Source organism: Schistocerca piceifrons, chromosome X (assembly GCF_021461385.2).
Source record: "Schistocerca piceifrons isolate TAMUIC-IGC-003096 chromosome X, iqSchPice1.1, whole genome shotgun sequence".
In the NCBI taxonomy this organism is placed as follows: Eukaryota; Metazoa; Arthropoda; class Insecta; order Orthoptera; family Acrididae; genus Schistocerca; species Schistocerca piceifrons.
Window position 1 is genome coordinate 787336241 of NC_060149.1, and position 13728 is coordinate 787349968.

Genomic DNA, 13728 nt, shown 5'->3' on the forward strand with positions numbered 1-13728 from the left:
TGATGATACGCAAGCAGAGAGGCACATATGGCCAACTGATGATTTATCTTGGAGCATGCAGCACCGAATAACTTGATTTTTGAACCTTCCCCATTGCATGCAAATGTCGATGATGGTGGAATGATCACAGTTTATCACATTTGCCAGTTCTGAAGGACACTTGATAGGGATAATTGTGGATTAGTGCATTTAAATGATCATTAAAAATTCCGAAGGTCTAACTGATCATGGAGAGTCACTAATGTCAAAATGATCCTCCTAAAAATGAGAGAACCATTTTCTTGCTGTGCTCTCTCCAATGGCATTATCCCCATACACAGCAAAAATCTTTCTGGCTGCCTCTTGTTACTGTTGCCTCTCTATTGAACTCATACAGAAGAGTATATTGGAAATGTTCAGATTTCGCCATTCGGCAATGCTAGTGTGCAAAACAAAAACATTATGAACTGACGCACCAACCTAATAAACAACAACTTTATTTTACAACTATATGTATCATGCTGAGTAACTATTTATTGTCATTTACTTAATTCTTCAGTATATGTATCTTGTACATAATGTGCATAAGATTTTTTACATTGAATACACGTAAAGACGCTCAAAGGTGAATAAAGCATTGAACCAAGCATACTTAAAATCACAAATTTTACTTTTTAATGAAGATGCTGTCTTTCAAAAATTATAATGTGCTAATAAACACAACTGAAGCATTACATTGAGGGGATAAAATATCTCTTGGTAACTTCTTAACCACGCTAAAATACTTCCTTTGTCATTTGTCAATCATCAGAAAAACCTAATAGCTGCGGAAATTAACCCATTTTTGTGTCGTATGTTCCTGTTTACAGTATTGCACTTCCATCTTGAATATTTGAATCATAATTCATTTTAACAGTTTTTATAATAAGCATATCATTGAGTTTCCTCATGGCAAACACTAAATGTAGCCAGTATTTTCAACTGAATGCAAGTCAAAAGAAGACATGGTAAAACACTCTACAGTGCATTCTATCCAAGGTATTTTTAGCACACTGGACTCGCATTTGGGAGGATGATGGTTCAAACCCACATCTGACCATCCTGATTTAGGTTTTCCATGATTTCCATTGGTCACCTCAGGAAAATGCTGGGGTGGTTCCTTTGAAAGGGCTTGACAGATTTCCTTCCCCCATCCAACCCTAATCCAAGCTTGTGCTCTCTCTCTAATGATCTCTCTGTCAGTGGGATGTTAAACACTAATATCCTCCTCCCTCCTCCAAGGTATTTGGCACTTGATACCAATAGTTTCCCATTTCAAGCATGTACAGCTGCAAGAAATGCTATATTTGAGTCTACATCCATTGCACACTTCACAGTTAAAATTATCTGACCATGAAATGTTGTCTCCAAAGGAGTACACTCAAAGGTATAATCCTTACTGCAACTGTGAGAAAGCAAAACTTTTGTTCTAATTCATCGACAAAGTATATACAGTGACTATCGATAAGATAGATGTATTTTGCTGTATTTTGCCCCAGCAATATAAAGAGTACTTCAGCTCGCTTTATGTATGTGGTCAATTTATGATCAGCAGCCTGATGGGCCTAAATGTTGTACACTCTGTTGATTAAACCAGTAAATCAGATGTGTTGTTATAGTGTTTCAGACAATTGTGATTCAACAGCAGTTAGTATGATTAAAATTTCAAAGTTACTGAAGGTGTAAAAGTTATTTTTCTGTGTCACCTGGTTCCTTAGGTTGTATTTCAAACATGTTTCCTCTCAGCAGTGGACTTGCGTACCACTGGTGGTTTACGATGGCAGGAAATGGTTGGTACAGCATTGAGCTAAGCTCCATTAATTAATCAGCTCTACTGGTTTCAAATTCGTCTTGAGTGAAGTAATTCTGATTAGACAATGAAATCAGTATTAGATACTCTCATTACGACTGTTGTCATTAAAGGTGCGAAAAATTTCTTAACTGTCCATCAAAATAATTTTTGAAAGTTAAAAAAAAAAAAAAAAAAAGGTCCAACTGTAAAACAACAAAACTTTGCACACATTATTGATAATGGTAACAATCTGCGCAAAATGTTTGAGTAACACACTGTTCATCTATCATATGCTACTTACTAAATGGCTCAAAAGTAATTTAATTTAAAAAAATCATGTATAACAACATTTTACATCTCATTCCTAGTATCTGCATTTGAGACTGTTCCCAGTAGTAAAGACACCTCCATAAAATACTGAGAAGCACTAGTAAACAAATGAGAAAAGCATGCTTCAGGAATTGCACATTAACTACAACTGTCCATAGATAAAGTGTATATACATTAAGAATTTAACCCCACAACATTGTGCAGCAATTTTCATCACAAGTTTGTTCAAGTTAAAACACTGCAGGTCTTTGCTGTGTGATGTACTTGTCGGTGAATTTTGAATCTTATAATTTACATTAATGCACGAAAACTGTATGTACTGCCCACAGTCAAGGTTACCTTGCAAGTTGTCAGTTTGCTCTGCTGATTTTCATCAACCTGATTCTTCTTCTTACTGCATTTCTCCCTTCAGAAGGAAACCTATAAAGTTACTTTCCTTCTTGGTTTGAAAAGTACGGCAGGCACTACACAGCACAAAACTTATGAAAATACTCAATACTTCCTGTGTTACACAAACAAAGTACAGGACTTTATTTCAGCCAATCATGAACTTCCAGTAACATTAAGCAGTAAGGAAAAGGATGGCTACACTTTCCCTGTAAAGAGCTTGAAGTGTACGACAGAACAAAATGCTTCTCTAGTTTGCTTGTGACAACAATCTGATAAATATTTTAAAATCCAGTTTGTTCCTCCTGTAATTTTATGGTGTATTTTTATATTGTTGCTATATTATGAAAATGTAAATATACTTAAATATTATATTTTCAGGAATTCATGCAGGAAAAACTGTGCCTATAGTAAAAGGAGGTGAAGCTACAGTAATGGAAGAAAATGAAGTATACGCAATAGAGACATTTGGATCTACTGGTCGTGGTCAGGTCCATGAAGATATGGAAGTCTCTCACTATATGAAGAATTTTGATGCATCTCCTGGTCACTTACGGTCAGTTAAATTCTTGACTTATTGCTGTTAGTGAATGTCATGATACTATATATATTTATACCAATTATCCCTCTTAAGTGTGGCATTTCTACAGATATTTCCCTTTTGATGTGTGTAGATGGAGTCACTCCTAACAAAAACTGCTCATAAGATTTCTCTTATGATTCACAGGTTCATTGGAAAGTCATTTTTGTTCACATATTAATAAAATAAATTGTCTAGATTGGAATTTTATGTTCCTACTTCATATCAGTCTTGAAATTAGTTTGAGTTCAGTATAGTTATTGATAGTGATGGCAAAACATGAAGAATAATCAGTCTGTCTGGCAACACTGCTGTGCTGCATTGGGTTCATGGTTCTGTCGTACCTGTAACAGAAGAAAAAGCAAAACAAAAGTAGTAGTAGTTGTAGTAGTAGTAGAAGATTGTCAGACTAGCACAGAGATGACATTGATGACAGCTGACTTTTATTCATTCTAGTATATTTTACATAATGACCTTAACAGGATATCCAGAACAGTTTTTAATACTTTTCTGCTCTTCTTGTAATTGTTTATATTTAGTGCTAGTGCTTTTCTTGGATAATACACAACTTTGCTGCTTTTCACCGACTCTATCTCGATCAGAAACACATACAAAAGAAATTCCTCAACTACATTAGGAACATTTTAGTAAGAAATCTGTCTTTGTTTCTTGAGATGTGATTTGCTTCTACATCTTCCCATTAGACAAGGAACAGCAATCAAAGCAATTGATGGAAACCTGGCAGCCCTGCATGGAATAATCCAATTAGATTTTATCTGCTGGAAATACTGTGACCATTGTGGGGCCTTGGAATATCTGCCATATTAACAAGATTTTTTTTATGCGCCTGTAGCCACATACAAAGAAATTTGTTGCTGGGAAACAATTGTTTTGTTTTATTTTTGTAAATGTGCAATAATGGAAAGGATAGATTTCTACTCACCGTGAAGATGACACATTGAGTTGCAGACAGGTACAGCGAAAAGACTTGCATATCAAGCTTTCAGCCAAAGCGTTCATCAGAAAAGAACAACACACATGCGTTCAGACAACAAGCACACCTCACTCTCTCTCTAGAGATAGCAGTCGTGTGTGAGGTGTGCTTGCTGGTGTGAGTGCATGTGTGTTTCTTTTCTGATGATGGCTTTGGCCGAAAGCTTAATATGCAACAGTCTTTCCATTATGCCTGTTTGCAACTCAATGTGTCATCTTTATGGTGAGTAGCAATCTGTTCTTTCCATAATTGTTGGTATTCCAATGTGGACTTTACATTGTTTGCTTTTTGTGGATGGGTGTTCTTGTATAGTATTATATCAGGGATGGAATACACTATCTAGAAAAAATTGATGAAATGTATTGACATAGGAGGAGGCAGTTTTAAGATAGTGCATTTTTTACCTGAAACACGTAAGGAATCCCATAGTCTAGGGGTCAACAAGAATTCTCCCATAAAGTCCAACAATCCCCTCGACTATTTTCCAATGTCTGTAATACAGTATAACTGAAACAGTTACAGGCAGGCATAGGTACCAAATATGTAGGCAAACAAGTTTCTGGATTAAAAGAATAGTTTATTTTGCACTGTTGTCTGTCGTAAACATTTGGCAGTTGAAACATTGGCAAAGTACTTCCAGTTGTGCAAGCATTATGCAGCAACAACACTCAAGTTTGGAGGTAACAGTTAAACTACTACTTCTGCTAAAGGTACATTTAATTCTGACAGCTGTTGCATGACATTTATGTCAGAAATTGTGTCTAATGTAACTGGTGAAGAATTTGTGTCAGAAATTTATATTTTGACCACCAATGGTATGTGTTTACACATCTGTACGAGCAGTTGTAAACACTGTTTGTTTGCAAGTTCGAATTCACCCCAACAATTATCTCGGAAGGTGGCTGCTTGTCTAATTTCCTGGCACCAAGCAGTAAGTGTCGAGCGAACTTGGATGACAAGAAAGAGCAGTTAAAAGTTGAAGAATTAACATGTACTACATATAACCTGAACTTTGGGATGTTACTTGTAAAAGTTGTAAAGACAGCGTGAAGAAATATAATGCCTTAACAGAAATGGTATAAGAATTTAGTACAACTGTAGAAGAGATTCAAGGAAAAATTCCTAACTTGAAAGAAATCAAATTAACAGCGCAAAGACAATATCTGCCAGGGCATTGAAGAATTATTGCATGTATCAAAATGGTTGTACTTCAATTTGCTGTTTCTTATGTAAGAAAGCTTAGCGTGCAAATGGGCAGGAGGAAATTTACCACTAATAAGCAAAGAAAAATTAATTATTTATTTATTTATTCCAGTTTAATTGTTAACATGAATCTGTATTGGATAGGAACTTCGCCTTATCTGCTGACAAAATATTCTCTCCACACTTCACATACTACTATAGCATTCTTCAACTAGTTCTTTAATTACTGCCATGTATTATTTCACTTGTTTCTAAATTTTATTAGTCAAATATGCCTCTAGATGTGTGTAAGTTTGCAGAATATGTTTTAAACAATAACCAGTAACGTGAACTGAAAAGGGCCAAAACTACAGATTCCACACAGTTTGGAGACAGAGAAGCCTTAATACTCCAAGTCTGATAGACTTAATACCAGAGGTGTTTTCCACTATTCACCTTGCTCTAGGGTGTCTGAAGTTATAAATTCTGATGAAACCTGAACTGTTAAATGTGTATGGTTTCATACTATGAGATTGTGAAGGAGAAGCATCATCAGCTACAAAAACATGTGGCACACGCGGTATTCTTCCTGGGAGGGGCGTCAGTTCGAGACCTGATGATGTGGTTTTAATGAAATCTTCAACCCCACTGCCTTTGAAAACTCCCATATCTGTTACTCTTCCATTCCTGCCAACTATGACAATGAGGAATTTGTAAATGGCATCAGAAGTTGCCATTAAGACCACACTATGCTGCTCTTCATGGTTAAAATAATAACTGCCAGTATTGTGTGGAGGAGCTAGGATAAGAGTGTGTTTGCCATCAGTACCAACCAAACATATGGGGAAGGTCAACTTTCATTTAAATTTGTTGGCAACATTAACTGTCTTCTGATGTAGGTAGTGACTGTAACAAAAATTGAAAAGTAATGACATTTGGTACAAGTTGTAATAAACTTAATTCATTTATTTCCTTTACTGTATTTTGAGTAGAATGGTGCAGTGCAGGAGGCGGCAAATGGAAACAAATACACATCTGCCAGTCAAGACACATCACAAAAGACTGAGGAAGTGAATCATTGTAACCTAACACCCATCAAGATGAAGAGTAAATTTGTTAGAATAAGTGATTTATTTGTGCGAGAACTATATGCACATTGAATGAAGAAAAGGATAATTTTGATGTTTTTGCCAAATATGTTGCAGCCAAAATGAGAAGTCTCTCGTCCAAATATTTGGGTAAAAAATGAAAAGAAACTTTCAGTAAGTCGTACTTGAGAGAAATGGAGGAGAATAAGCTACTATCAAATCCCACTTCTTATAGGTTTAGTAACTTGAATTCAGTTGCTTCAGCTAGTGGATTTTTTCAATTTGTCAAACAAATCAGAATAATATATAAATCTACACTTTCCATACTGACAAACTGAATGTAGCTTTTTACTGATTCAACAGTTACCTTACTGTACTCTTCTTTTAAGGCTAACGTGTATTCATTATAAATTATAATGTTTTGGGAGCTATCAGGCACATATCCATTACATAAATTTCAAATGATATCTGTCAGTATGTAAAGAGTCAGAGCGATTTCCTGTGTGACTCTGGAGAAAAGTGTCAGGTGTAAATGCACATTAACACTGAATCATGTGTTTTGACTAAACATTACCAACTTGCCACTCACCTGGAACATGCATTTTCCTCAGCAACTGTCAGTCACCCAAAAACAAGAATCCTGTGTACAGGTAACTGAGCAACCCCTTCTGTGCTCCCAGGAAAACTGTCATTTCCAACCACCATTTACATTCCACACATTCACCAAAGGCTAGGCTTGGAGCCTATAATATCACAACACACAGGCTTTTACTACTATGAAATGTTCTCCTTGTTCTTATAGTTGTATTTGTCAAGCCCATTTATTTTGTGACCATGTCTAAATATCTGAGGGTTCCTTTGTGTTGTCTTCTAGCATGGCGTAATTTACAGTTGTAATAAAATGATTGTATTGTTTTGGAATTTGTACCAATAGAATCCTGACCATTTATTTGTGTATTAATAAATACGAAAAATTTTGAAGACATGAAAAATAATTAACACGTACCAAAAGGCTTTGCTCAATGGAAAAATGTTACTGTAAAATCAAGCATGTAATGATGAGTGGTTCTCCAGAGGAAGTACTGCTAGAAGTCTAAAGGCAGGCAGTATTCTTTTAAAGGATGCAGATAAACCACAATCCATTCATCTTTATTCTTCGTCAGTTGTCTGGTAGTTGCAGGTTCTCTGTTAGTGAGGTGATATATCCTCGAATAGCAATATAGAGTCTGTGGCAGAGCTTTAAAGGACGTACATTTCAGATACAAGATGTCACTAACATTGGCTAGACAAGTAGTCTGTAACTAGTGTAATGGTTTCCTGAGGAATAAAACCTATTGACAATAAGTAGGTACACTTAAGACTTAATACCTTTCTCAATTATTTGCTTGTAGAATGGGTCCACAGCGTCTATAAAATTTTTAAAGGATTTCATTTCGCTCCAGCAATCCTAACAGCCGAAAACAAGATGAAATCCTTCAAAAATAATATCTTTGTGTAGTACTGGGCAATTTAAACCCATGTTGCATCACCATTACAGAGACTGCTAGACTGAACATTGAATGTTTTGTGTTATGCCACATCACATGGTGGAGCAAGGAAATCCTCTTCAAACTTTTTAACCTCATTTGGGTGCCAGGACACTTTCATGACTTGTGGTGAGTTGAAGTTTTAATTCCACTTTTGCAATCTGGGAAGGACCTCACTTATCGAAGTCATTACTATACAGTTATCCTCAATGGCTGTGTGGGAAATATGTTGGGAGCGAATGGTCAACCACTGCATTGTATAGATCTTAGAATCCAACAGCTCCTTAATTGCTTTCAGTATGGTTTCAGGAGATACGCTCCGTTTTTGATAACCTGGCGTTCCTGGAAGCAGCTCTGTAACAAGTATACCTGCACTGGCATCACTTAGTGCATAGACTTTTTGACATCGATAATACCTACTATACAACTCGGAGACACATTATTCTCACACAGTTCCGTGAATGCATTTTTTGAGGCAGTCTTCACATGTTTATGCAGTCCTCCTTGACATGCTATTTTAGGTGTCGAATCAGTGATGTCATGTCTGACCCCTTCGGGCAAGAGAACGATTGTCTATCAAGGTAGTGTTTTGGTGTTAAGTGTGACTGTGTGCAATAGCTATTAATAGTATTGCATCAGTAGGCAAACTTCCTGGTTAGTGTTCTGTGTTTGTTGACAACATCTCTGTCTTTTGTTCCTCCTGGGAGTGGTGCGCTCTGGAGGAATTGAGCTGGCCACTGGTGTAATTAGAACCAGTCTCATATTTAGTTTTTGCTCTGAGGCCATTGAGCGACTGCTTCACATAAGGCAACAAGTCATTGTGCAAGAGGTCTATAGAATACTCTTCACACCGTATGCATCTGCACACCATACAGTGGCTCTTCCACCAATGGAAAGGCTTCTTCATAACTGACAACGAGTGATTAGTTTCTATGTGATTCACAAAAAGGATTGCCTTTTAGAGATGGGTGTTGTTGGTTTGAAAGTTTTACATCAAGGTTGGACCAAATCTCCACCTTGGTTCCTACAGGGGCACAGAATTATTACAGTAAGGATTGAACTCCAGATTTTACATTTCAATCTCTGTGTGTTTCAATTACATTTGAGGTGGCTGGCAATGAGGGAATAAGCTGCACTTGGTAAAGGCAACTATATGGTTATGGGAGATCTGCATGTCAGTCAGGTGGTGTAAAGTGACCCTGACCCACCTCCAAATTGGTCACTGTACGGCAAGAGGATCTCGTGGTCTGTGATGACTGTGGCATGTAAATCATTGAATGTCACATTTTTACTAAGTGCGTTTTATATTGTGATAAGAAAGAAGCAGGTAATTTCGGTGAGGATCTGCCTTCTATTTTAGCTGATGACGAGATCAGTATGATAAAGGTTTTAAAGTTGTGTGAAGTGTCTTGACTCCAGTCAAAGCTTTTAGGCTGGAGATTTTAGTGTGTTGCATAGTGTATGTAAATTGAAGGTGGAGAGAGAGAGGGGGGGGGGGGGAGGAAAGGAAAGGGAGGGGATCACTGCTTCAGGACGTTACGTGGAATCAGCTGCGGATTCTGCATGGTGCCTGTCCTTTCGGACATGTCTGAAAGAACGGACACCACACATGCATGCATACTGTTGCATAGTGGTTGGCTGACCCATTTTGTTTCAGTGATTGGCCAGCCACAGCTATCTGTTGTATTCTTTTACTTCTCTCACTTGCTTTTTTCTTTTTAGTGTTTTCAATCTCGCATATTTCCATTGTGTTTTGTACGTGGGTGGGGATGCGACAGTGATAGGGTTTGTGTGTGTGTGTGTGTGTGTGTGTGTGTGTGTGTGTGTGTGTGCACATTCTTAAGATGTTATTTCTGTTTTTATTTGTAGTTACATTTTTATCATTTTGCACCCTTTAACCACACTCATCTCATGAAATTTTGGTATGGGTGTTAAAAACCTCCCTGTCATGCGCCCACATCAACATACCATCATCATCATGATCATGATCATGATCATGATCATCATCATCACCATCACCATCACCATCGGGATGTTTTGCAGTATAAAAATTCTGGTATTGTAGACATCAGTATCATAGTGAGTTACCTGTGTAACATATTATTTGAGAACTGTTAGTTATCTGTCATTAAAATGTTCATTAGTAATGCATTTAGATGAAAAGAGGAAGACAGACCTCTATAAGGTCTGTATTATGATGACTTTCCCCAGCAAGTATCACTGAAAAAGTTGTACACAATAGAGTCCTGAGTCATGTTATTAAACAAATTATCACTATGGAAACTGAAGAACTGTGTGGGTCATGCCAAACCATCGTTTAACTTACACTGACAGTAAAAAAATTGCAACACTGAGAAAGAGTTTTGCAACATAAACAAAAGTTGGTAGGCATGTTTCCACGTCTCAAAGGTGATGTCCATTAAAATTTTGCACGAGTCATGTAATGTAGTGATAGTAGCACCACTATGCAAATGAGGTTTGCTTTAAATATATGCTGTAAAGGCTGTGTGTGTTACTTACCTTAAAGTTGGACGTGGTGAGTTGATATTATTCAAGAATGCCTTAAAGGTGTCAAAGACACCACTATCAACACGTTACTCAGTTAGGACTAGGTTGTTTAATAGGGTGCTATGAGAAGCTGGATGTTCCTTCTACGATATTGCAGAAAAGCTTGGCAGGAATGTAGCCACTGTACACGATTGCTGGCAGTGGTGGTCATGGGATTGTGCAGTCACAAGATTATGAGGCCTCTGACGGCTGTGTGGCGCTATGGAGAAGGAAGACCATTATGTGTTCAGCTTATAGCTTTGGTACATTGTACTGCATCTGCAGCAGTAATTTGAGCAGCAGTTGGCACCACAGTGACACAACGAACTGTTACAAATTGGTTACTTGAAGGCCAGTTCCGAGCCATAAGCCCTATAGCGTGCATCCCAGTGATTTCAATAGTGTCAAGCGACAGCTCATTGAAGGGCAGGGTGAAGACCTGTTGTGCTTTCTGATGAAAGTTGGTTCCACCCCAGTGCCAATGATGGCCCTGTGTTGGTTAGGAAGAGGCCATTTCGGGGCTTGCAGCCAACATGTCTGCATGCTAGACACACTGGGCCTACACTTGAAGTTACGGTCAGGGATGCGATATCGTATGGGAGCAGGACGGCTCCCAGAGTTATCCTACACATCATCATTGTAAATTTGTACATCACTGTGGTGACTCAACCCTTTGTGGTGCCATTCATGAACAGCGTTCCAGGGTATGTTTTCCAATGGGGTAATGCTTGCTCACATACCACATGTTGTAACCCAACATGCTCTACAGTGTGTCGACATGTTGCCTTGGCCATGCTTGATCTCGAGATCTCTTTCCAATCGAGGACGTATGGGACATCATCAGATGACAACTCTGGCATCATGCGCAACAAGCTTTAACCCTCCCTGTGTTGACTGACCAAGTGCAATAGGCATGGTCTCCATCCCACAAACTGACATCTGGTACCAGTACAACACAGTACATGCACTTTTGCATGCTTGTATTCAACATGCTGGCAGCTACTCTGGTTACTTATGTACTAGCATTTTACGTTTGCAATGGCTTATCTAGTGCTTACATTAACCTGCAATTGTGGAATGTCAATCTCTTAAGTATGTTACCTAGACAAATGTTTTCCCGGAGTTTCATTACTCTTCATCAATTATTTTTTGGTGTTGCAATCTTTTTCTGTTAGTGTAGATAATTGTGAAGTTTTGGTAATAGTTCCATTCCAGTTGAAACAGTATTAAAAAAAAACCTTAATCATCGTTAAATAGAAAATGTTAAAATATGCATCATCAGTGAGAGACTATGTATGGTCGTGTGTGTGTGTGTGTGTGTGTGTGTGTGTGTGTGTGTGTGTGTGGGGGGGGGGGGGTCTAGATGCTGATACAGCATCTAGACCTAACAGAAATTGTAAGCAAGATGATATCATTTGTTATCAAATTAAAAGAGGTGTGTGTGTGTGTGTGTGTGTGTGTGTGTGTGTGTGTGTGTGTGTGTGTGTGTGTGTGTGTGTGTTTTACCATTTAATGTACCTGTGATACTACAGAAACCTGCAATTTTTTTCCTGTTCCAGGTTGCAGTCCTCACAGTCATTACTGAATACAATAAACAAGCATTTTGGCACACTAGCATTTTGCCGTCGCTGGTTAGAAAGAGTCGGTTGTACGAAATACCACATGGCATTGAAGGATCTGAAGGACAAACACATAGTTGATGCATATCCGCCACTTTGTGATGTTAAAGGATCATACACTGCACAGTTTGAGCATACAATTTTGTTGCGTCCAACATGCAAAGAAGTAGTGAGCCGGGGTGAAGATTATTGAATTCTTGCAACAGTACTTTTCATTTTCTTGTTTTGTGATAGTTCCTTTTCTTTACTTGTATGATACACAATGTTGAACTTTTTTTTTATTGTGAAACGCAGCTTCCTGGTAAGAACTGTACCAGATTCCATTGCTCATACAGTGGCATGTTGAAGACTTTCTGTTGTGAAACATTGACACTTTATGTACTCACGTTGTGAAATTTTCAGTAATATGTGCAGACCTTCATATTATGAATGTTGATAAAATGAATAATGTATTGATACCTTTCTTGGTGCTGGAACAAATCAATGCAGTATTTATAACATTAACACCCTAATTTCTGGTTTAAATTTTTCAATGAATTTGATAGCTAATTTTACTGTGTGTCTTCCTTAATGCACTGACTAAATTTCTTAAATGTGTAACACAACAAAATTTAGGATGTAGCATAAATGTCAAGTAAGATAATATAGCTGTTTTTTAGGCTAAAGTGTGCAAAATACAAAGGGGCTGCAATATTTTGATTCTGAGCCTACATATAATTTCCATGTATCAGTTTTTGTGAAAGTGTATGATCTTGATTTTATTCATCATAAATAGTGGATTTACTGATATCACGTCATCCTTACAGTTTACTAGTTGCAATAGCCAGAATTTTTGCTGTAAAAGCAATATACCCCATAACATGAAGAAAATGGAGAAAGTTGGTGCAGTCACCTTGGCCAGGTCCACATGACATGTTAAATAGTACAGTTCAGAGTATATAAAATTGGTGGTGTAAAATCTATAATTGTTTTGTCTGGATATGAACTTTTCAAAGTTCTGTTTGTCTTTATATTCTGTTAATGAATGTCTCTGAAGAAAATTAACAGTGATTTAATTACAAAAAACCCCAATTAAAAAGTACTGAAAATTATCTATATGCTGATGTGCAAAACTTAAGGATGAAAGTACCAAAGTACCTTTCACATGATGGGTCATGGCCATGTAACAGCTCAACGAAACTCGGACCATATATAGAAAGAAATGCTACATTAAAGTACAGAAGGTAATTGAAAGAAATATGCAATGAAATGAATGGAAAGACACTTTCATTTATAATCAGCTATTATACTGAAGTCATTGCGATTCAAGATGGTACCCTGGACATTACAAAAGGCAGAATGTGGTTCTTAATAGGGTTTGTAATGGCCATGAATGGCAATGCACGTTCTGCAATTTGCTCCCATGCTGGCCACAGTGTTGGTAAGGACTTTCTGTATTAGGGTGTTCCGTTCCTTCCTTGACAATTGCTGAATGGTCATTGATGCATGTGTATGTGCTGCAGTATGTTTCCCAAACACATCTCTCGTGTACTCAATGGAATTTATGCCAGAGGAATGAGCAGACCAGTCCAGTCCAGTCCAGTCCATTCACTGAATATCCTCTCTTCCAAGAACACCTCCATCTGCACTGTTCCACACAGTCGCGCATTGCCATCCATAAAAATT

The 13728-nt window shown here is 37.6% G+C and overlaps 1 protein-coding gene across 1 annotated transcript in view; it reads left to right on the top strand.

The window, feature by feature from the left end:
- Nucleotides 1–13103, top strand: part of LOC124722117 (methionine aminopeptidase 2-like) — a 105642-nt gene extending 92539 nt beyond the window's left edge. Inside the window, exons 8-9 of the mRNA XM_047247323.1 lie at nt 2909–3083; nt 12004–13103. Coding sequence (XP_047103279.1) covers nt 2909–3083; nt 12004–12256 — 428 coding nt within the window. The 3' untranslated portion in view covers nt 12257–13103. The remainder of the gene's footprint in view (nt 1–2908; nt 3084–12003) is intronic.
- Nucleotides 13104–13728: the final 625 nt, after the last annotated feature.